The sequence below is a fragment of the Chanodichthys erythropterus genome, chromosome 1 (genome assembly GCF_024489055.1).
Source record: "Chanodichthys erythropterus isolate Z2021 chromosome 1, ASM2448905v1, whole genome shotgun sequence".
NCBI classification, from domain to species: Eukaryota; Metazoa; Chordata; class Actinopteri; order Cypriniformes; family Xenocyprididae; genus Chanodichthys; species Chanodichthys erythropterus.
The window spans coordinates 35,130,359-35,156,912 of NC_090221.1; the positions used below are offsets into that span (position 1 = coordinate 35,130,359).

Sequence of the window (26,554 nt, forward strand, 5' to 3'; positions counted from 1 at the left end):
AGACACGAATCGATCGGTTTGTGCGAGAAACCGAACTGTATTTATATCATTTTTTACCTCTAATACACCACTATGTCCAACTTCGTTCAACTTCCGGTTAGTGAGGTCTGATCGCGCTCTGACAACGGAAGTGATGTCTCGCGCTCATTGAAGTATATGGGCGAGACATCACTTCCGTCTTCACAACGCGTTTTTTGACCTCACTAACAGGAAGCTGAACGAAGTTGGACATAGTGGTGTATTAGAGGTAAAAATTATATAAATAATGTTCGGTTTCTCGCACAAACGGATCGTTTCGTGTCTTAGGACATTAATGTGTCGTCACGAGCCGCAGGTTTTAATTTTGATTTGTCTAAGCAAGGTTTATTCACTCTTATAGTTGAAGTTCCCATCTACTGCTATTATTTGACTGACAGACGGCAGCGGTTGCAGTTAAAAATCATAATTTGCTTTCGACTGAAGAAAAAAGTCACCTACATCTTGGATGCACTGGGGGTAGCAGATAAACATCAAATTTTCATTTTTGGGTGAACTATCCCTTTAAGTAATTTTGCTTCTCAGTAAAATGCATATCTTAAGAATGTTTAGATATTTATATTCAAGACAAAAATACTGAGAAAGAAAATAAATTTTTTTCACTGTATGACAAAACCTGACCAGCTTTTGCTGATTTCTCCAGTGGAATTTTAGGAGAAACATCTATACAAGTTCTCTAACTGAGGTTTAGGATCTTAAAGTTTTCTTGTCTATAATGAGGAGAAGTTTCCAGTGGTTTATGAGGCATTTGGACCTTTTAAATGAAAGACAACGAAAGTAGCAGTGTGGGAGAACGGCCCCTGTGAGAACCAGCGGTGAGGCTCATTCTGTTTGCTTTGAAATGAAGCCGGACCGCAGGGATCCCCTTCAAAATGAGCTGACCAGAACCTAAAAACCCATTTGCAGAGTGATTTGGAAAAGATTACAGCTGAGCCATTCTCTCATAAGCCTGACATATCTGTGCACAGAATACAAATCAGCACTTACTGCTTCAAAACAGCACTCACGCTAATGTAAGATGGCAGCAGAGAGAGAGAGAGAGAGTTTGAGTATGAACAGTGTAAATTTGACATTTCACACAGAAGTTTGTCTTTTACCTGTCACAAGTCAAACTCTGCGGTTTACAAATAAATGTTCAGCAGCAGTTATTTGGTTATGTAGCCTATGTTTGTGTATTTTGGTGCCTTACATTTTGGCCCTATGAGGAAAACGGCATCATAAAGTGAATAAATAATACCTTGCTGCAGAAGTTTAGGATCTTGGCAGTGGCAGTGGGTCACAATTGGTGAATTTCAACCCAAAAATAGCATGGAAAAGCAAAGCTAAATGCATGTCAATGCAACTAACACTCAAATATGGACAAAGCCAACCGTTGGGTTCAAAATTTACACTCTAAAAAATGTTTGGTTAAAAACAACCCAAGTTGGGTTGAAAATGGACAAACCCAGCAATTGGGTTGTTTTAACCCAGTGGTTGGGTTAAATGTTTGCCCAACCTGCTGGGTAGTTTTATTTAACCCAACTACTGATTAAAAATGACTATATGGCTGGCTTAAAATGAATCCATAATAGGTGAGAAATTAAAAATCAGACACATAGTTACTAGAGGCAACAATAATAATCAAAAGGTGTACATTTATTAATAAGCAATTTAATAAATGTTTATTGTTTATTATTCATTATCTTATTAATAAATGCTCATTTATTAAACATATTTATACATGTTAATTTCCAGCATATTTTGGGTTCATTTTAAGCAAGCAATACAGTAATATTTATACAACAGTTGAGTTAAATAAAACTACCCAGCAGGTTGGGCAAACATTTAACCCAACCACTGGGTTAAAACAACCCAATTGCTGGGTTTGTCCATTTTCAACACAAGTTGGGTTGTTTTTAACCCAGCATTTTTTTTAGAGTGTAATTAAAAACTTTAACCTAATGGTTGGGTTTGTCCATATTTGACCCAAATTTGGGTTGAAACAGCCCAGCATTTTTTAGAGTGTTTATTTGTCCATATACACAGAGAAAACACATCATAATTCAATCAAAACATGCAGCTGATCACGAATGAGATCACTTTTGTGATGATCGATTTGTGCTACACTCTAAAAAATGCTGGGTTAAAAACAACCCAAATTGGGTTGTTTTAACCCAGTGGCAGCTTTATTTAATTCAACTATTGTTTAAAAACTATAAATGACTAAATATTCATTTATTAAACATATTAATAAATGTTAATTTCCAACATATTTTGGGTTCATTTAAACAATAGTTTAGTTAAATAAAACTACCCAGCACATTGGAAAAACTGGGTTAAAACAACCTACCCAACTTGGGTTGTTTTTAACCCACCACTTTTTAGAGTGTATGAGAAAAATATGGAGATCTTCAATAAGACCTTCCGCTTGATGATTCGGTTACACTTTATTTTACAGTGCTTTAGTTACATTGTAATTACTCAAAAAAGTACTGAGTACTTTTAATTAACTACATGTACTTACTATAGAGTTACAGTTAGGGTTAGGGTTTGTTTAAGGGTTAGTTACTGTAAAATAAAGTGTTACTGATACTCCTGAGAAACGAGCCTAGAAACATTCTAGTTTCAGTAGAGGAATTTCTCAAATTGTGCTTTTTATTCACTAAGACAATAGTCTGTCTCAAAACTCAATATGACCACAAACATTTCTCATCAAAGATCAAATGATCTGATCTACTCCATATTCATTTAGCTCTATATGACAACTATTAACTTCTTTGTGTCTATGTTTATTTCTCCAGAGGGATTTTGCTGAAGTTTGGGGTCTATTTGAGACAATGGTTCTCAAAATGGATAAGCAATGCTGAATGCATATACTAGCACAACAAACCATATAACAGTGTACAGTTACAGAGAAAACACTTTGCATATTTTTTGTTGTTGATGTCAAAGGTCAAGTGTCCAATCAAATTCTATGGTAATTTGTTGAAAATCTATCTGACACTGAACAGAAGTCAAATTGTCAACATGGACAGGTTGTTCCTTCCAAAACATGAACAAAAATACATAAGATAAAGATAAGAGGACATTAAATCCGATTTCATTTGCAGTGAGGATAAACATGGTGTGTGTCGACCGCAGTGTGTTTCATGTGGTGAATTACTGGCTTTTACAAACCAAACACTCAAATTATAAAGACTATAAATCAATTCTGCTTATTTACAAATGTCACATTAATAGCTTAAAATATTGTTGGACAATTGAGGGTCACAGTAATATTAATGACTTTCACCAAGGTAAATAAAAATGTGATTTGTTTTATTTATGCATAATAAGTAATTTACTATTCAGCCAATGCCACATGAATAATTCACATATTGTTGGCCAATTATAGATAGCAATATTATTAAATAATTTCAGTGAGACTTGTTTAATTGAAATAATTATTAGATTTTTTATTTATGACCAATAAAGGATTTTAATGATGTGTCTGTGCGTGTGTCACTCACGTGGTGAAGGCGGGGTTATATTTGGCCCCCAGGTAATACGAGTACAGGTTGAACATGCCGATCATAAACGCCACGAAGACCATGATGAAGATGACCATGAACTTGAAGATGTCCTTCACTGTACGGCCCAGGGAGATCTGGAGCGGCCCGAAGCTCTCGTTGGCCGGGAGGATGTAGGCGATACGAGAGAAGCTCAGGACCACAGCGATGGCGTACAGACCCTCGGAGATGATCTGAGGATCTGACGGCCTCCACCTGTTCCTCGCTATAAGAGACACATACAGAGACCTTCGATAAAAATACTGCTACATTCTGTAACTGGACAGATGGAGGAATTTGATTCAGATTTAAAGGAATGGTAAAGTGTGCTCAGGTTTGAAGGTGTGAACTCAAAGAGAATCAGGAGGAGGAAGTCAAAGGTGGATAATGCTAATGAAGACTTTGTTCAGAGATTCTCAGTGAACACAATGAAGATCAAACACACACACACACACACACAGAGAGAGTCAGCAGTAAAGCACATTCAAAGATTTCACCAGCACATACACTCTTTATATACATATTTATATAAGTTCTGTGATTTCAGAGGCTGCAATATCACTTTCACACCAGCAGATAGCAGCATTGATAACAGATATCAGCTCTAAGCATCATTGTGTGTGTTCACAATGGTCAATAATATATATAATTATTTTGAATTAACTTTTGTTTTATATTTTTTCTTTTCATTTTAGTTTTAGTAATTTTGTTATGCACTTTTATCATTTTTTACTTTTTACTTTAATATTTTATTTAGCTTTAATTTATATTTATTTTAGTTGTCGTTTTAGTAATTTTACAACTTCAACTTAAACTCGTTTTGTTTCGGTTAGTTGCCAATGCAATGTATTTAATTTTCATTTTCATCACCATGATTTTCTGAAGTGTTTACACAGTTTAACTCTGAGATCTTTTCATATTTTATTAACATTTTAAACTATAGTGAATACTGTATTAATGAATGAAATGTTCAAGGTGTCTGAATAAATTTTGGTTTGACTGTATATATATATATATATATATATATATATATATATATATATATATATATATATATATATATATATATATATATATATATATATATATATATATAAAATGGCTATTTAAGTAAATTATTACTTGGATATTAGGCAGTAGCCATACATAAGAGTTAAATTTAATCTATTAGTGCTCAGAAATAATATACAGCTAAAAGTACAGCAGTGGAGATGGGAAGCGTAAAGTCAGACTGGTCACGCAAACCACAGATTTCAGCTGAGCTAATGATGCTAACAGAGCTACAGTTCAGCATCGCTGCCTCCTCATTAATGATTCTGCCTAAAACACCTGCACTGCTTTCTACAATCAGACACCTCACAGAAATGTACAATGGTAAACAGACTTTCAGCTAAAATACTATAATCCGTTGATGTGGGGCAATACAATTATGCTAAACTGGTATTATTTACCATTGTCATGAACAAAAAGGTAATGACAGAAAGATTCTGACACTTGTCTAATGTCAATTTGTAGGACAGTTATTATTTTATTTATTAATCAGATTCAGAAGTTCTCATTCTGTCAAGAGTTCAGACAGACGTGTGATGATCTGCATGCATTTACACACCATATGTGAAGTAGGCAACGTCTGCAGGAAGTGATGCGTTGCTAATGTCTCGGTTGGGAACGTGCAGGTCGACATAGAGCTGAGCTTTAGACGCCTTGAGGAACGCCATGAGACGAGCGGTGAAGGAGGCCACGAAGATCGACAGCATCCCAAAGTCTAAGACGTTCCACAGGTGCATCACGTACTCGCGCGGACCGTCGACCCAGATCTCCTTACACTCCGACCAGATCATACCTGAAACACACACACACGTTTGGTTTCTATGTTTTATTTGGACATTCCCATCACAGGAAACTTTTTGCATTTTTACATTTTCAAAAAACATGATTAATATGCTGTTTTCCTTATGGGGACCAAAACTGTTCCAATAAGGACAAGGATTTTGGATATTGCCATCCTTGTGGGGACATTTTGTCCTCATAATGTAGAGTTTACCTGAACCAAACACACACACACACACACACACAAGTGTCATCCAGACGCAGGCCTGCAGAGGAACACGCATCTGAATTTGTATTTTTTGAATCTGAATGCAAGGCTTTAAATGGGTTTACTATAAATAAAAGCATTATTAAATCTCTCATAATGCTTCTCATCTCAAATCATCATGTCAGCTAACAAATCATCATTTAAATATAATGAATAAACTATTTCATATGTCTTTTGACCCTTGTCTAAAATACTAAAGACTAAAATACTATTACATTTGAAAAACTTTGAATTTGTTTTAATGTGTTTTTTCAGAAAATAATTTGCTCCTGACTATTCACACTAGAGCATTATTGAGAGGAATAAAATAAGATAAAGATAAGAAAAAGATCACATTTTATTACATTCAGAAATAATTTAAAATACAAATTAATAAAATGAAAATTTATGTCTGTAATACTACAGTGGCTGTTTAAATCCCTGACTCTAAGTATGTAAATATTAATGATTAATAATTACATTTCTATTAAAACAAAACATTTGAAAATAACATCCTCTAAAACTGGAATAAAATCTGCATTATATTTTCTCACACAGATGTTGTGAAACACATTGAAATGCACCTATAATCAGCATAATTTTACTTTCCATTACCTGTGCAGACAACAGGAACAAGAATAACACACACACACACACACACACACACACACACACACACACACACACACACACACACACACACACACACACACACACACACACAAACCCTAAACCATTTCAGTCTTTCCCCATCATGCAGCTGGCCTTACCCAGAACCCATTTCATGATGAGTAGCTCAGTCCAGGAGAACTGTGTGGTCTTGACGCGGAACACCTGTCGCGGATGGTCCGTTATGGTCTCGTTGGGGAGGTTCTTTACACCCTCGAATCGGTCTGACGCGTTCAGAATCAACAGACCCAGAAAGATGGTGAACGACACGGCATGAGCGACAAACTTCATGAAGGGACTCCGTAATATCTGACCCAACTGAGACAGAGAAATATGAACATGAGATATGAAGCATCCTAAAAATATTTTGTTATATATATATATATATATATATATATATATATATGAAATAATTCCATTGTGATATATCATTTATTTTAAATATTTGCTCAACGCTCTACCTTATATCAATAACAGTAGATGGATTCGCTCACAGACACTGCTCTTACTGGATGATTATGAAATTGTTTCTCCGAAAGATCATCAGATTTTCTCCAAAATCAATCATTTGTATTCAGTCCGTGTATTCAGACGTGAAGGTTTTGATTGCCCTCGAATTCAAGTGTCTCGCACACAATACCTTCATCATCATCATCATCATCAGTCGTGTAATCTTCTGCTTGACATTCAACACCTTTATCTCTCAGACAGTGAAAGTTTAAATGCTTTAATGAGGCATAACTTGTTACGAGTTGTCTTGCTGTCTACATAGGCAGCTCCTTTAGTAAGGCGGCATCCTAACTGAAACCCTAACCCTCATAAAAGAGTGAATTAGAACATTCTATATGCAGAATCACATAAATAGCACTCTTCATGTGAATCGCAACTGATTTCAATTGAGTTTGATGCTAACATGTTGCTAAGCTAATGAAATGATTCACTAACAAGCATGAAAATATATAGCACACACATATATTAGGTGATATAGTCCATTTTTAATTATAACTTTTAATTAGAAAATATTTTTGGTACTGAATGAAACAATTATGCAATATAATATAATATAATATAATATAATATAATATAATATAATATAATATAATATAATATAATATAATATAATATAATATAATATAATATAATATAATATAATATAATATAATATAATATAATATAATATAATATAATATAATATACAAACCCGATTCCAAAAAAGTTGGTACACTGTACAAACAATAATTTACAAATCTCACAAACTTATATTTTATTCACAATAGAATATAGATAACATATCAAATTTTGAAATGTCATGCCAAATATTGGCTCATTTTGGATTTCATGATAGCTACACATTCCAAAAATGTTGGGACAGGTAGCAATAAGAGGCCGGAAAAGTTAAATGTACATATAAGGAACAGCTGGAGGACCAATTTGCAATTTATTAGGTCAATTGGCAACATGATTGGGTATAAAAAGAGCCTCTCAGAGTGGCAGTGTCTCTCAGAAGTCAAGATGGGCAGAGGATCACCAATTCCCCCAATGCTGCGGCCAAAAATAGTGGAGCAATATCAGAAAGGAGTTTCTCAGAGAAAAATTGCAAAGAGTTTGAAGTTATCCTCATCTACTTCCAGATTCAGAGAATCTGGAACAATCTCTGTGCATAAGGGTCAAGGCCGGAAAACCATACTGGATGCCCGTGATCTTCGGACCCTTAGATGGCACTGCATCACATACAGGAATGCTACTGTAATGGAAATCACAACATGGGCTCAGGAATACTTCCGGAAAACATTGTTGGTGAACACAATCCACCGTGCCATTCGCCGTTGCCGGCTAAAACTCTATAGGTCAAAGAAGAAGCCATATCTAAACATGATCCAGAAGTGCAGGCGTTTTCTCTGGGCCAAGGCTCATTTAAAATGGACTGTGGCAAAGTGGAAAACTGTTCTGTGGTCAGACAAATCAAAGTTTGAAGTTCTTTTTGGAAAACTGGGATGCCATGTCATCCGGACTAAAGAGGACAAGGACAACCCAAGTTGTTATCAGCGCTCAGTTCAGAAGCCTGCATCTCTGATGGTATGGAGTTGCATGAGTGCATGTGGCATGGGCAGCTTACACATCTGGAAAGGCACCATCAATGCTGAAAGGTATATCCAAGTTCTAGAACAACATATGCTCCCATCCAGACGTCGTCTCTTTCAGGGAAGACCTTGCATTTTCCAACATGACAATGCCAGACCACATACTGCATCAATTACAACATCATGGCTGCGTAGAAGAAGGATCCGGGTACTGAAATGACCAGCCTGCAGTCCAGATCTTTCACCCATAGAAAACATTTGGCACATCATAAAGAGGAAGATGCGACAAAGAAGACCGAAGACAGTTGAGCAACTAGAAGCCTGTATTAGACAAGAATGGGACAACATTCCTATTCCTAAACTTGAGCAACTTGTCTCCTCAGTCCCCAGACGTTTGCAGACTGTTATAAAAAGAAGAGGGGATGCCACACAGTGGTAAACATGGCCTTGTCCCAACTTTTTTTGAGATGTGTTGATGCCATGAAATTTAAAATTAACTTATTTTTCCCTTAAAATGATACATTTTCTCAGTTTCTCAGTTTTGATATGTCATCTATGTTGTATTCTGAATAAAATATTGAAATGTGAAACTTCCACATCATTGTATTCTGTTTTTATTCACAATTTGTACAGTGTCCCAACTTTTTTTCTGAATCCGGTTTGTAATGTAATGTAATGTAATATAATATAATATAACTAACATTTCTCAACTCTATATGTATTAAACAGCTTTATATATTTATATAGCTGTATATATATATATATATATATATATATATATATATATATATATATATAATACAATTTATAGCTTATATTTTAAACAATATATGTAATGTACATGCACAAATATATAACTGTATATTTAAGTTTTAATCAATATAAAATCAGAATACATTTTTGGTACTGGAAGAAACATAAATAAAAATAAAATAAAATAAAAATACATATTTTATCATGTTAACTGACTTTTCTCTCAATTCTGCCACAAAAAGCTTTATATGTGCTCTGATTGGCTGTATCATGTCACAGCAATTTCATGTACATTTATCTAAATTAACACACACCACAGACTTCTATTGTCTCATATAAAGCTAATTAAAATTAGACTAATAGACTAATCCTAAACCTAAAACAATGATAGTTAAGTAAATTGTCTCTCGCACACACACAACTATACATCTTCTCTGTGAACCTCAAATGCACTCTCCTCTCCTCTCTCTCTCTCTGTCACAAATCTCAAGAGACGCCACAGTTCTTCCTGTCTGACGAGCTCTGATTAGATTTCAATCCCAAACCCTTCACAAAAAGCCTCCCTGTGTGTGTGTGTGTGTGTGTGTGGTGGGGGGGGGGGGGGGGGATCTCTCTCAGCTGATATCTCTCCATGAGACAGTGTGTGTTGAAGTGCCCATCAAACACAGAGTCAGTGTGTAAATCCACTTCCTCAGGATGGAAATGAAACATGTTTATCTGTGCTTATGCTTAGGTAAGTCTGTTCGTAATAGAGTTTGGAGAGATGTGTGTGCGTGTATCTGTATGTTTATTCATGTGTGTTTATGGAAAAGGTGAAGCTTTTACCCAGTTATATGAATTTTAAGGGGTCTTGTCATAGAAAATTGGATTTTTCTTACTCTCTGAAATGAAAAAAAAGCTCTTTTCCCCATTTACAGAACCCAAATTGCAAAAACAGCTTGTTCAGATGCATTCATGATTCGAAATTAAAGCGATTTTGTCTGGTTCAGACACAGTGTAATGGTCAGAGTGAAGGAAAATGGTCATGTAAACTAAATTACAGCTGTTTCTAGAGCAAGAAACCTGCACATTAGTCATCTTATACTACAAAATATCCACAACAGTGTGAATTAAAATGTCTTTAAAACAGCTGCCCAGAGAAATGAAGACAGTCACTCTTGACTCAGAGGTCATCTTCTCATCTGAAGAGTCAGATGAAGCTTGGAGAAACAGCAGAGATGTGGATGTGTGTCTGTGTGTGTGTGTGTGTGTGTGTGTGTGTGTGTGTGTGTGTGTGTGTGTGTGTGTGTGTGTGTGTGTGTGTGTGTGTGTGTGTGTGTGTGTGTGTGTGTGTGTGTGTGTGTGTGTGTGTGTGTGTGTTACCTTGCTACAGGGCATAATCCAGTAGGCGATGGCAAGGAAAGGCAGTCCGACAGTTACGCCCAGAACTGTCAAACACTTCACACTGATGGACTGCTGCCGCAGACCCGACAGATTCTCATACCAGATCGTCAGCAGCTGCTGCTGGCAGTTTGGATGAGCCACAAACTGAGACACATGGAGAAAAGAGAACGATGACAAATCATATTAGAGGAAAACATATTTTCTCAATATTTTGTGCACTTATTGTGGCTGAATACAGCAGCAGAATATTGAAATATGGTCAAATGTGTTATACATTGGATAGTCATACATGACCTTAGAGTAAAACTGTAATTAAATTATGTGAAAATATTGATCTGCAATGAAAAATATTCTATAATTTTTATAAATAAATAAGTGCACATGTACAATTTATGTTACATTATACATAACATTATTACATTATATTACAATTAGTAGTGTTTTTTTTTTAATATTATGTAAATTCCAATCAAGGTAAATGCATAGGAACTGATAATAAATAATACATGAAGCTGATAAAAGAATCTTCTTTTATTTATTTATTTTTAAAGTCAAAATTAAAAATAAAACTATTTGATAAAAAAATAAACAAAGTGTCCTACTGTCCTCTAAATATAATATAATATAATATAATATAATATAATATAATATAATATAATATAATATAATATAATATAATATAATATAATATAATATAATATAATATAATATAATATAATATAATAATAATATGGATTATAAAAAAAAACACACACTTTTAATGTTTTTGAAAAGCCATATGCTCATCAAGACTAAATTTATTTGATGAAATATACAATAAAAACAGTAATATTGTGAAATATTAGTTGTGATCAAAGCTGAATTACAGCATCATTACTCCAGTCTTCAGTGTCACATGATCCTTCTAGTCATTCTGGCTCTGAACAGCCGCTGGTGTTCCTGTTGTGTGGTGCTGTAGCTCTATTAGACTGGTGAACGTGTGTGTTTCTTTAGAGAAGATAACACCTAGCATTGAGATGCCCTCAGAGAAACAGACAGATGGTGACACTGATTTAAGGAGCGCTGCCGGGCTGCTGTGTGATCCAGAGCCGCGCTGGATCCATCGAAAGCTGACAGTGTGTGTGTGTGTGTGTTTGCTCAGAGTATAATAGACAATCTATTTCAGAAGCTACAAGCCATATACCATTCTCAACCTTAAATTGCCCTGCAGACCACACACACTCTCTCTCTCTCTCTCTCTCTCTCTCTCTCTTTCTCTCTCTCTTCCCACCTGAAGCTTACCTGTCTTTAGTGATCCATTAAATTCTGACATAGAGAGTATGATGGCAGTTATCACAATATGTGTGTGTGTGTGTGTGTGTGTGTGTGTGTGTGTGTGTGTGTGTGCTTTTGTTTATATTACATTGTGGGGACCAAATGTCCCCATGATGTAATATAAACCTGAGTTCACCTACATCGTGGGGACCAGCCAGCGGTCCCCACAATGTAAATGGGTTTATAAATCATATAGAATGAGTTTTTGTGAAAAAGTAAAAGTTTGCACAGTTTCCTGTGAGGGTTAGGTTTAGGGGTAGGGGCAGGGTAGGGGGATAGAATGTACAGTTTGTTCAGTGTAAAATGCATTGAAGTCTATGGAAAGTCCCCACAATTCACAAAAACAAACATGTGTGTGTGTGCGTGTGTGTGTGTGTGTGTGTGTGTGTGTGTGTGTGTCTGAGACGCCGTGACACACACAGATCTGAGGTCACCTGAACCTTGTACCTGGTTGCCATAGCAACAGTCCCAGCATCCCTTCTGATTGCTTTTAATGAAAATTGTCTCACTCGTCTGAATAAACTAGATGTTTAGTGTCCATCTACAAAAGGCTCCAATTTGTATTTATGCATAATTTATATTTTAATCTGCATAATTTCTAAAAGCTGAACTTGAAACGATTTGATTTGCATAATTTTTAAATAGTTAAACGTGAATGGGTTTCATATGCATAATTATTTTTTACAGGGTGAAGAGTTTCTGATTAATTGATTCTCAGGGAATTTTTCTGCATCAAATCATACTATACATTTGGAAGCCATAAAGAAAAGTGATATTGTTCTCAATAGTATGGAGATGTTGTATTCTAGATTTTTTACATTTCTCTTTAAAATCTCTAAACTAAACCAGCAATGACTTCTGGAGAGCTTTAGAGCTCATCTTAATCAACTCTACATACAATGCACACAAATTAAATTGTCAACATTCATAGTTATAACAAGTTATAATCAATATTGGATTCTTTAATTGATGCCCTCAACTCACTGGTAATTATGATATTGTGGCATTCAAGCACGCTCATCTCATAAATATGATGATTGCAATGTTCCTTGAAGGCTTTATTTAACTCAAGGGTCTGTCATTGTCACGGATCTTCAGTCAATAAAACTATTACGATTTCAATCTCAATATGAAAATGATTACGATTCAATGGACCTGGCTTGTAATGAGAGCTCCTCTCAGGAGGGTTTGGATTGAGCTGAGGGCAACAGGACTAATTACCCTCACATTATCTGGTTAACAAGGTCGTGAGCCCTTTAAACCCACAGCAGTGATGGATGACATGACAGATCATCATCCTCTGACATTCACTGCACTGAACAACTGCAATAAAAACACACTGCAGTGGAAAATTAAATGATCACATCGTCAAATTTTCATTCCTCTGAAGCTAAATAAAAACATTTCTTAAGTATTTATACATGTTTTTTTTTGTTGTACCAATTTAAATTATGCTGATTTTAAACAACAAACAAACAGATTTGATTGATTGATTTGCAAAGTATTTATTTAATTCATAGTTGTGTTTGTTGTACCAAACAATAAATAAATAAATATTATAATTATAATTATTATTATAAATAATAATAATTTATAAATATTACTATATATATATATATATATATATATATATATATATATATATATATATATATATATATATATATATATATATATATATATATAAAGCCTGAAGAGAAACCAAAATAGACACAAATAGAGACTAAATAGTTTATGTAAAGTAAGAGTATTGAGCCATAAAATGACTGCAGATAGCAGCTCAGATCATCTGATGAGAAATATTTGCATTCATATTGAGATGTCTGACACATCTGAGCACAGTTTGAGAAATTGCTGCAGTCTCTTCTGAAACTGAAACACATGTGAGATTACTGGAGACACATGTGAGATTAATCTTTTTGGGAGAAACATCTGAGACAGGCAAAGGTCTCTTCAGAGACACTCTTTTCCATCGTGACGCAGATCATCGCAAGCTCCCTGGACACTTTACTGCCCGTCAGTGACTTCATGGTGTTTATCTTGTGAAATTAAAGCACTGCTGAGGCGTGTCACCACAAGCCCACTGTCTCAGCTTCATTTCCTCTCTCTAATGTGTGTTTGTTTGACATTTAGTCTAATAAGATCAAAGTGGATGAAGCCAAAGGAAGTACAATTCTCCAACTCACAGATCATGATGTTTACAATTCAGAAACACACATGCATGACCTAAAAACTGAACTGCCTGTGCAAACTCACTCCCAGCCTCCTCATGAAGGTAACTTCATAAGAAAGCTGGTGGTGCTCATTGTTTTGAGAGCTCAGCATTGTGGAATCAGTGGAGTGTGTGCTGAAGTCAGAAGGAAAGGAAGTTCTGGAGCCGTTAGCATGCAGAGGAGCGAGTTCTCTATTTTAGACCCAGTCGACCAATCAAAAGTTCAGCTGAGGTGAAGAAAAGAGCCAGTCAGATGCTTCATTAGATTCCAAACCTGAACACCTCTCCTCACCTCACGTCTCCGTATTCTCTTCCCAAACCTACTGAGCTGCCCACTGTCTGCCATTCTTAGGATCCATTCACACAGAACATATTTTGCATTATTGCATGTACTGCGTCTTTTGCAGCATCTGGGGGACAATTTTACAGTTAATGTCAAGTTTAGACTTACAACAAGGTTAAGGTGCTTCTACATCAGCGCACAGAAAGCAGACAAATTGAACTTGAACAGACAAATACACATATAAGTATGGCAAAAGGTGGAATCGAGAACTGAGAAATTATTCTCTTTAAAGGTGCCATAGAATTTAAAATTGAATTTACCTTGGCATAGTTGAAAAACAAGAGTTCAGAACATGGAAGTGACATACAGTGAGTCTCAAACTCCATTGTTTCCTCCTCCTTATGTAAATCTCATTTGTTTAAAAGACCTCCGAAGAACAGGCGAATCTCAACATAACACCGACTGTTACGTAACAGTCGAGATCATTAATATGTACGACCCCAATATTTGCATATGCCAGCCCATGTTCAAGACATTAGACAAGGGCAGCCAGTATTAACGTCTGGATCTGTGCACAGCTGAATCATCAGACTAGGTAAGCAAGCAAGAACAATAGCGAAAAATGGCAGATGGAGCAATAATAACTGACATGATCCATGATATCATGATATTTTTAGTGATATTTGTAAATTGTCTTTTTAAATGTTTCGTTAGCATGTTGCTAATGTACTGTTAAATGAGGTTAAAGTTACCATTGTTTATTACTGTATTCACGAAGACAAGTTATTTTCTTTATTAAACACTTGCAGTCTGTAAAATGCATAAACACAACTTCATTCTTTATAAATCTCTCCAACAGTGTGTAATGTTAGCTTTAGCCACGGAGCACATCAAACTAATTCAGAATCAAATGTAAACATCCAAATAAATACTATACTCACATGATCCGATGTATGCATGCAGTATGCATGACGAACATTTTGTAAAGATCCATTTGAGGGTTATATTAGTAGTGTGAACTTTGTTTATGCACTGTTATATAGTTGAGAGCTCGGGGGCGGGGAGCGCAGGATTTAAAGGGGCAGCGCGCTGAATTGGTGCATAGTTAATTATGCCCCAAAATAGGCAGTTCTCTAAATTTAACAATTTTTTTTTCTCCAAAAAAAACCAAAACTTTATTCTCGAAATGTAATGATTATATTCTCAACATTGTATTTCAACTTTTTTTCTCAAAATTTAATGAATTTAATCTCGCATTGTAATGCTTTAATATCAAGATGGTTTTATTTTTTTTTATTATTATTTCTTGGCCCTAATCCTCTTCCGTATGTTTTTGACATTTTTATAATTTTTTTTTAAAGAATGTCTATATAGTTTTTATTAAGTTTTAGTTTATTTAGTTTTGTTATTTTAGTTTATTTTAGTTTATTCTCACCTTTTTGACTTCATATTTGATGGCGAGTTTGATGCGGCTCAGACAGGGTCTCTGGTGTTCTGCAGGAGGGATCTGGTCCACGTCACCGTTCAGAATGGCCTCCACTTCCTCTGTGTCACGGCAAAGATCCAGAACACCCACCACAAAGTCCTTACACTGCATAGACAACTTCCTGTAGTCATTCTGAGAGACAGAGAGAGAGAGAGAGAGAGATTAGCCAGGAAGCCATATATATATATATATATATATATATATGTGAAATGATTGAGACATGTCTTTGTGAGATTCATCCAGAACTGATTTGCAAGATATAGAAAAGCTAAACTTTCTTAAATTATTTATATAATATAATATGTTTAAAGGTGCCCTAGAATCAAAAATTGAATTTATATTGGCATAGTTAAATAACAAGTGTTCAGTACATGGAAAAGACATACATTGACTTTCAAACCCCATTGCTTCCTCCTTATATAAATCTCATTTGTTTAAAAGACTTCAGGAAAACACGCAGATCTCAACATAACACCGACTGTTATGTAACAGTCGGGATCATTAATATGTATGACCCCAATATTTGCATATGCCAGCCCATGTTCAAGGCATTAGACAAGGAAAGGCAGTATTAACATCTGGATCTGTGCACAGACAAGGTAAGCAAGCAAGAACAACAGCGAAAAATGGCAGATGGAGCAATAATAACTGACATGATCCATGATAGCATGATATTTTTAGTGATATTTGTAAACTGTCTTTCTAAATGTTTCGTTAGCATGTTGCTAATGTACTGTTAAATGTGGTTAAAGTTACCATTGTTTATTACTGTATTCACAGAGACAAGTTATTTTCTTTATTAAACACTTGCAGTCTGTAAAATGCATAAACACAACTTCATTCTTTATAAATCTCTCCAACAGTGTGTAATGTTAGCTTTAGCCACGAAGCACTATCAAACTCATTCAGAATTAAATGTAAACATCCAAATAAATACTATACTCACAAAATCCGATGTATGCATGCAGCATGCATGACGAACATCTTGTAAAGATCCATTTAAGGGTTATATTAGCTGTGTGAACTTTGTAAATGCACTGTAATATAGTCGAGAGCTCGTGTGGCAGGAAGCACGCCATTTAAAGGGGCGGCGCTGCCAAAATCAGTGTATAGTTAATGATGCCCCAAAATAGCAGTTAAAAAAAAATCGATGGGGTATTTTGAGCTGAAACTTCACAGACACATTCAGGAGACACCTTAGACTTATATTACATCTTGTGAAAAAGCATTCTTGGGCACCTTTAATTTATATAGAGCCTTTCCCAAACTCAAGGACGCTTATTTCACTGATGAACAAGCAGGTGAGAACAAAACAACACACTGTGAACTTCCATGACAGCTCAGAATCCAGCATTCACAACGACACCAGAGATCCAGGAAGACTGTCACAAAAATCATCTTGTGGAGGTGTCTGTCTATCTGGAGAACAATTGCAGTTATCCAGCCCTTTCAATCCGTGTCAGTGTTCCTGCACCGGAAGAGCCGATCATTTGATTTCTGACACAGAGTCTGTGGGCGGAACAGATGCCGAGCGCTACGGATGGCCGTTCAGACTGATCTCGGAGATAACGAGCAGTCTGTCCGTCTCGGGAAAGCCAGCGTTACCCACAATTCCCTTCATTCGTGTGTGTCTGAACCACAATGCGTTCAAACAAAGACAAGGATGCGGAATAATCAAGGTCTGTCTGCGGCTTCCACAGATAAACTCTGAACGGTTCCATAGTTCGGGCAGCCCGTCGTTCATGGATCAAGTAGCCTGAGATGGATTTGTTGAGCTATTCTGAAATCTGTCAAACATGCTGACTGATGACACACAGATAAATATCTGCCATTCAAAAGTTTGAGTCAGTAAGATTTTTTTGTGTGCTTTTGAAAGAAAATACTTTGATCCATCAAGGATGTGTTAAACTGAACATTTATAATGTTACAAAACATTCCTATTTTAAATAAATGTTATTTTGAACTTTCTGTTAATCAGAAATCCTGTTTCCACATAAATATGAAGCGTCACAACTGGTTTCAACATTGAGAATAATCATAAATGTTTCTTGAGCAGCAAATCATCATATTAGAATGATTTCTGAAGTATCATGTGACACTGATGACTGGAGTAATGATGCTGAAAATTCAGCTTTGATCACTGGATATAAATTACATTTAAACTTATATTCACATAGAAAATAGCAATTTTGAACTGCAATAATATTTCACATTTTTACTGTTTTTACTGTATTTTTGATCAAATAGATGCAGCCTTGGTGAGCAGAAGAGACTTCTTTCAAAAACATTAAATAATCATACTGACCTCAAACTTTTAAGGGAAGAAAACTCACATTGCTTTTATAAAACACCATTACATAATAATATGTTTAAGCAAAAAACATATTTTAAGCAAAGTAACTAAATGCCATCCATCTGCAAGATCTATTCCTGGCATATACAGTACATTATGTAATCTACTGTAGATATTAAACAGACAGTCTAACAATACTCTAAATGCTAGTTGACATGTAGTTGCAAAGTTACTTATAGTTAGTAGAATGTGGACTATCAAAATAAAGTGTTACTGTATGTGCTGTTGCATTCTGAGATATGTCAGAAAATAATTCATAATGCAATGCACAGCTTCACGTCAAAGCTTTAAATATAATGGATTTTTAGAGTGACTGAACCATGTATTTACCAATCAGTAAAGATCATTGTCTTGAAATGGCTCACATTAGCTAAGCTAGCATACATCAAGCACATTCAGCAGTTAGATATCACACACACACACACACACACACACACAGGTCTCATTCGGGACCTGCAGCTGTTCTGCGTGTTGAACCCTTTCATGAAAATCCATCAGCATTGATATGATTCAATGCATAAATGAACATTTTGATATTAATCGAGGACGTAAATCATTCACTTCACAGTCACAGATGTTTTAGATGATCTAAAATTACAGTCCCTTATCACTTCACTGTGTTCTTTATGAATCATTACAAAGTTTCAAATGAACAGACTTTCAAAGAGTCAAACAGCACACAAAACAAAAACACACAGAAATGCACAAGGATTGATGTATATGTACACATCGATCAGGCATAACATTATGACCACCTTCCTAATATTGTATTGGTCCCACTTTTGCTGTCAAAACAGCCCTGACCCGTCAGACTCCTCTAGACCCCTGAAGGTGTGCTGTGGTATCTGCACCAAGATGTTAGCAGCAGATCATTTAAGTTCTGTAAGTTGTGAGGTGGATCCTCCATGGATCGCACTTGTTTGTTCAGCACATCCCACAGATGCTCCATTGGATTGAGATCTGGGGAATTTGGAGGTCAAGTCAACACCTCAAACTCGTTGTTGTGCTCCTCAAACCATTCCTGAACCATTTTTGCTTTGTGGCAGGAGCATTATCCTGCTGAAAGAGGCCACAGACACCAGGGAATACCGTTTCCATGAAAGGGCGTACATGGTCTGCAACAATGCTCAGGTAGGTGGTACGTGTCAAAGTAACATCCACATGGATGGCAGGACCAAAGGTTTCCCAGCAGAACATTGCCCAAAGCATCACACTGCCTCCGCCGGCTTGCCTTCTTCCCATAGTGCATCCTGGTGCCATGTGTTTCCCAGGTAAGTGATGCACACTCACCCGGCCATCCATGTGATGTAAAAGAAACCATGATTCATCAGACCAGGCCACCTTCTTCCATTGCTCTGTGGTCCAGTTCTGATGCTCACATGTCCACTGTTGGCTCTTTCGGCGGTGGACACCCTGACTGGTCTGCAGCTATGCAGCTCCATACGCACCTTTCTATCAGAACCAGAATTAACTTCTGGAGCAATTTGAGCTACAGGAGTTCGTCTGTTGGATCGAACCACACGGGTCAGCCTTCGCTCTCCACGTGCCCCACAAGAGCTGCAGTTTTGGAGATGCTCTGACCCAGTCGTCTAGCCATCACAATTTGGTCCTTGTTAAACTCGCTCAAATCCTTACGCTTGCCCATTTTTCCTGCTTCTAACACATCAACTTTGAGGACAAAATGTTCACTTGCTGCCTAACATATCCACCCACTAACAGATGCCGTGATGAAGAGATAATCAGTGTTATTCACTTCACCTGTCAGTGTCACAATGTTATGCCTATAAATGAAAAATGTATTTTTTTATCCAAAGTTTTAAATGAACAGACCTTTACACAGTGTGTTTTGTCACAGTGTGCGGTTTGGCTCTTTAAAGTCCGTTAATTTAAAACTTTGTAAGAAATCATAAAGAACCCAATGTAACAAAAACAGAAATGCACAAGAGCTGTGGTCAAGCAAACTGGCTAAAAATTACAAATAATTTCAGTGAAAGCTGAATGGAAAGACCAGCCACCCGGAAACACTCTCATAATGTGACTGTAAGTCATGTAAACACTTTAAACTAGAAACAACAGCTCTGGAGACACTCATAATTGGGGCTGTTTGTACACAAGCTGCTGAATCGATGGTGCAAGAAGAGCATTTTTAGGAACAAATATCTGAGATAAAGCTGATCAGGCAATGAAACAATTAAAAATGAATGCAGAGCCAGTGTAACAGTCAACTTCTGATTAATGAACTCAATTTTCTCCTTTCCTTGAATAATGCAACAATACATTAGCTACAGACTGTATTTAAAGCTGCTGTGTGTAATTTTTTCCCCCTCCAGTTTGATGTCAGGAGTCAGAGGTAAACAATGCTCAAATTTGTAGTTAATTTTGCAGTTATGTTTGATGCCGTATCACACGCTGCAGCTTTAAGCAGTTCAGACGGTTTCTGTTCGCTGCTTCTGCACATGGAAAACAATTTGCTTTTTTACATTAGATTCCTCAGCAGGGCCAATCTATGGGGAACAGGGGAAGAGAAGCACTTTCTCAGGAAACGGAGAGCAGAGGAAAACCAAATGATTTAGTTTTGCAAACATCTGCAGGTTTGTGTGTTTGCAGGAGTTTAAACTCCTGCAAACACATATTATGTTCTGACACGCACAGTAAGATGACACAGGTTTTACTGCAATGCTTTTCTCATGTATTTTTAGAGCACAGAAGGTGTGGAGTGCATTTTGTTTTGTCCCCTACATTTTAATTATTTTCTGGCTGGGAGTCTCAGGTTTTGGGAGGGTCTCAGTGTTCCTGGTTTGAAATGTATGGCCCAAACCCTCTAGCGCCACCAACAGGTTAAGGTCTGTGCCTACATTTTTGCATTCTAAAATAGCGAGAAAAAAATCAAAATGACTTGCAAAAGCAAACTTTTCCAGTTTTTAATTCCCGAAATGAACACTAAATAAACTTTGTTTTGGCCTGATTTTGTTCGAAATGACATCACACCAGTTCATTCTTCAGTTTCACTTGAGTCATATCAGGCCCTTAATAGTTACTACTACTAGTAATCTACTACATCTACTAATCCCCAACAAAGGTTCCCTGATCAAACAAACTTTACAATGTCACTGTTCAGTATTCGCTGCTCGCATCTATAATCATACTTGTATTATTTATTTATTTATTAATATGAAGAAAATACAAGTATATCAAATGGAGTGGAAAAATTATAATTGCTCTTCTTGATAGTGATGTTTGAGGCCATTTTTCTTCCTGTGATTTGTTTACTAGACAGCTCTTTCTTTTAATAGCTGCTCTCTCTGTTTAGCATATGATGATGGATATGAAAATGTCAAATAATGAAAACAATCCCCTGAGCCCGACCTGCCTGAGGTGTATGTGTGTGTGTGTGTGTGTGTGTGTGTGTGTGTGTGTGTGTGTGTGTGTGTGTTTCATATGACTGATATCCAGCTGATCTAACAGATTTGCCCTTTTCACTGGACTGTTGTGAAGAAATCAGTCTTTCTGAAGGATGAGAGAGGCACTGTTCGAACAACCCAACACACATGAATACTGCCTCAGTGTGCACACACACACACACACACACTGGGTTTTCATGTTTTATGGGGGCATTTCATAGACATAATGGCTTTATACTGTACAAACTGTATATTATCTCCCCTAACCCTAACTAATTTTCACATTTTCAAAAACAAGGATTTTGGATATTTCCATCTTTGTGAAGACAATCACACAACATCAGCATTACTGATACTCTATTATCTGAAGTCTTCAGATCACAATATAGGAATATTCCAGTTCAGTTAAGCTCTACTGACAGTATCTGTGACATGTTGTCAGTTTCCACAGAAAGTCTTTTCGACTCCTTTACAGTGATACACTGACAGTAAAACCTATGGGGCAAGACACTGCAGAAGAATAACCACGAAACTCAAAGTCAAATCACTAAAAACCAATGAAGCTGGAAGTTTTCATAAGATAGATGTAAAGAAATCAGAGAGAAACGGTTTGCTTAAAATCCACCGAACAGGAATGACATTCAGTAGCAAATACCCAGGTTCATTTGCCTAGAAAAGTATTTAAAGGATGACTTAAAGAATTATTTAAAAACATTTACAGCTCAAACAACACACAGAGCAATCAATTTAGGAACTTTTACAAAATAGAAGCTTCACGTTTCTTCCCATAAACATCAAAACAAAGTGCATTACTAGCTATGTTTCCTATTTTTATGCAAATATTTTGGATATTGCATAAAAAAATGCTGGATGCAATTGCCAAGATGCACATAAATTCTAAACATTCACATAAAAACTTGTGCGCTCAATTGAGGCCAGTGTTATTTCAGTAAGATTGAGATGCTATACTTGAGATGAATATTAATATTTTATTTATATTTTATTCATATTATTATTTTTTAGTTCAGTTTCAGTTTTAGTTATTATAGTTCATCAAGTTAAAATGAAAAAGAGAAATGTTGGCTTGGCAACTAACTAAATAAATTAAGTTTACGTTTTTTTTTATATTTTATTTTATTCCACTTAAAGTTTTTTAATGAAAGTGTTTCAGTTTTAGTTAACTATAATAATCGTGATTAAGCCAGATCACTTTTTAATCGCATAAACTACGATGGAAACACATTTACTGAATAAATCCCCCATCACTTAAGAAAAGTCTTAAGTGACTTTGACTCAACAGAGGATGTGATTGGATAACTGGACTATCCAGCGGACCAATCACATCACAGCATTCCGAATGTTGGTTTGGTCATTCTGAAACGCCTGAGCCAAAGTCTGTCATCAGAATGATTTGGTTTAATTTCCTCCCAGAAGCATCTCACATGGTTGCGTTCACAAACATCAGGCATCTGAGAAAAAAGATCACAGATTACAGCAACCTACATTTTTATTACAGATATTTTGCACCAATTTCCCAGGAAGTGACAAATTATTTCTCTTGAACACATGGGATGAAAATGCGGCTTTCATTGCAAATGTTTTAAGTGATATTCCAATTTTGCACATAAGTTAAATTCACAACTTTATATGGAAACAGCTAGTTTAAACAGTTTTTGTTATTTAAACTCAGGGATGAGAAATTAATATCACTGCACTTATCCAATTCGTAACTATAAAGTAAATTTTTATTAAAATAAACTCTCTATTCCTCTATTGTTCTGCTTTAGATGCTCTGGTCTAGAGAAAATCGGTATTATCATATAATTTATGATAAATTGCTCATATGCTAACTTGTTAATCATGTTTGAGTAAAGCGTTTGCTAAATGGATAAATGTAAATGTAGTCACACAATGACAGTTTAATTTCTCTTCCTTCAATGATAAATACTCAGCACAAATGTTTCATATTCAGCCTTCAGTATAATTTCAGTATGGATTTTCCATTACAGCATCAATGATACATGTATTTCATATTAATGTAATTAATCACAGTGATGTTCAATTACAGACTGTACGAATGGGGTTTACTAATGTGTGTTAAACAAGATCAGACATGTTGAAGATGGAGAACCAGGCCACAATTTTTACCCTAGTGAATGCTTCACAGCCTTCATTTATTCTGTAAAATATATTCTGTATAGAAAAAAAAAAAAAAAAACATTCACAAACAAAAATTTCAGTTCATTCTTAAACTATAATGGGGCAAGTTGTCACAACGTGAAGCTGCATATTAATTGCACTGATTCAAAAATAATACCCTGGTAGAAATTAAATATCTAAAGTAAGAAAGTAAAAAACACAATATATCAAAATTTAATTCTATTATTTCTTATATTGTATTGTGTGTGTGTGTGTGTGTGTGTGGTTATATATATATATATATATATATATATATATATATATATATATATATATATATATATATATATATATATATAAAATGAATGAATGAAACTTTAAAAGTCTTGACTAAAAACACATTTAATGCAGTTGAACATGTTGAACTATAATGGGGTAAGTTGTCACAATGGGAAGCTGCTCATTATTTGCACTAATTTGAGCAGAATATACCCTTCGTATTCTAAAGTAAATATCTTCAGTAAAAGGTATCAGTCTATTTAATACAAAAAAGATCTTAAAAGTTTTAATAAATGTATAATGTCTCAATGTTAAACTAGTATTAAATGAAACACTGCTGGCATTCACTGTCGCATTTAGCAGAATGAATGCACTAATTTCTAACATTCTTTGCTGGATTGCATTCCTCCTTCAAACGCAGCCACAGGGATCATCTGGAGTCGCCGGGAGTCTGTCGCTCTTAAAAAGTGTCCTGCCTCGAGCTCTAATGAACGTTCCTTAGAAACCTCCGGTAATCCTCGGCCACTTTCGGAGACAAATGGGAGGATTCCATCAACTCAGCATACATCTCATCAACACAGACAACAGATGTTATGTTACCGGTAGCAACAGTGATCCCGAGACACGTGGAATGCTGGCTGGAATGAATTCATTGATGGCTGTAAAACAACGTTCCTTGCTGATTTATCTGCAGCCTGTTTTGGGAGGATAAAACCGTGTTTGTTTTCATCGGCTGCTAATACAGATGCCACTTCTGAAGATGAAACTGTCTGTGTGCCCATATGGCTCTTAAACATGAAGCACTTCAATGGGAATTAGTTCTGAGACGTATCGATGTCTGATCGCCGCACAATACCTGACAGAGTTTATATGAGGTTAGAGAGTACAGCCCTCTTTACAATGTGGAAAGAAGCAAAGAATGATTGGATTTGACAAACCAATCCACCACCGGCCTGCGCCACCAGATTCAAGATGATACTGCAGGAACAAAAGCTTTTCATCATAGAATAGCTTCTTAGTAGGGTTGCCCCAACAAAACTAGCCCAAAGTGCAATCATTTTGATTTTCTCAGATACTGGATAAAACTACATTAAACATCTTTAACCTGCATCAGAATACATGCGGTGTAAAGTCTGCTGTCAGGCGGCTCTGGAGGAGAATTGATTCGGGCCACAGACGGATCAGATCCCTGAGGAGCAGGACAGGATTCGGCCGTCAGATGGATTAGACTCACACTCATTAGTGAGCAGTGTGTGCTGGGGAACAGATGCTGCTCTGGTGAACGTGTGGACGCTTCACTCAAAAACACTGGATGTGCGAATTAACATTCAACTGCACACACACACACACAGGATTTAGATTGAATTTTTTTATTTAGATAGAATTGTCACACACTCCTGTGTGAAGAACACTTTAATTTACAGTTGTGTAGTGGACACACACGCCACCATCTGAGCCCTGACAAAAACACACACTTACTCCTGATCCTCACACACATGCCATCCGTTAGCTCTGTTTCTAACCATAGTGAGCTGTCGAAATAGGGAACTACATTTCACATACATTAAACATGAAATGCATGAGATTTAGTTGATAGAGTTGAGAAGTGATAGTTTAAACAAAAAACAAAAAACACATTTTCCTCATATCCTCCATTGTTGCAGCTCCTCTCTTCCCAGTCTGTCAGTAACGCTCTGTTTAGTTCCTGTCTCTATGAAGCCCCTCCTTCTGAAAAGCACAATGTGCTCTGATTGGTCAACTGGATCAGTGTGTTGTGATTGGTCAAGCGTTTCGAGCGTGTTTTGGAAATGTTCCACCCCATACCATAACGGCCAGTTTCACTACACACACACTACACTACACACACCTTTATTTTAGGCGGAATTATTTAAATGAGGAATACTGTGATGTGTTTGTTCCCGGAAGAAGCTCAAGACTTCAATGGAGGCGTTTCAGGGAGTTCAGAAACACCGACACTGATATAGAGAAGAACTCCTGCAGGAGGGACTTTGGAACTTTTCAGAGCTTATTCATGCTCAAACAGCAACATTACACAGTAAAGAAAGTTGAATGTGGAAAAAAGCACAGTATTTCCTCTTTAATATGTATAAAAATACAACACAAAGAGCAATTCTGTTTCTGTCTTATCTTCTTTCTACTGGTTTCATCTTCTCCAGGTCAGGACGTACGTATGTCCACTGGAGGTGAGAAGTAAACGCCGTCGGCCCAAAAATCAAATTCAAAGTACTTTATTTGGCTGTTTCCTGCTCCATTTCTCACTCACACACACACTGTTCTTCATTGGTATCATACAGCGAGAGCTGATTGTATTGCCTGAAGATTCAGTGTCACTGCTGCTCTATTGTAGTTTGAGGAGATGAGACATGCCTATGAAATGTTATCATTATATATATTGATTGAGTTTTTGTTATCTTTTCTTACCTAACATCAAATGACTTTATTGACTTTACACACCTCTGTATGTACCGTTTGTGCTCCAATGAGTCTCCAATGCATCACAACCTGTCAACATCACGTTCAGCTTCACATAATAAAAAAAA

At 36.1% G+C, this 26,554-nt stretch overlaps 1 protein-coding gene across 1 annotated transcript in view; it reads right to left on the reverse strand.

The window, feature by feature from the left end:
* Positions 1–26,554, reverse strand: part of trpc7b (transient receptor potential cation channel, subfamily C, member 7b) — a 49,514-nt gene that overhangs the window by 20,803 nt on the left and 2,157 nt on the right. The window contains exons 2-6 of the mRNA XM_067383292.1: positions 15,771–15,953; positions 10,506–10,670; positions 6,411–6,627; positions 5,173–5,406; positions 3,525–3,789 (exon numbers count right to left, since the gene is read on the reverse strand). Of these exons, the coding sequence (XP_067239393.1) occupies positions 3,525–3,789; positions 5,173–5,406; positions 6,411–6,627; positions 10,506–10,670; positions 15,771–15,953 (1,064 nt within the window). The remainder of the gene's footprint in view (positions 1–3,524; positions 3,790–5,172; positions 5,407–6,410; positions 6,628–10,505; positions 10,671–15,770; positions 15,954–26,554) is intronic.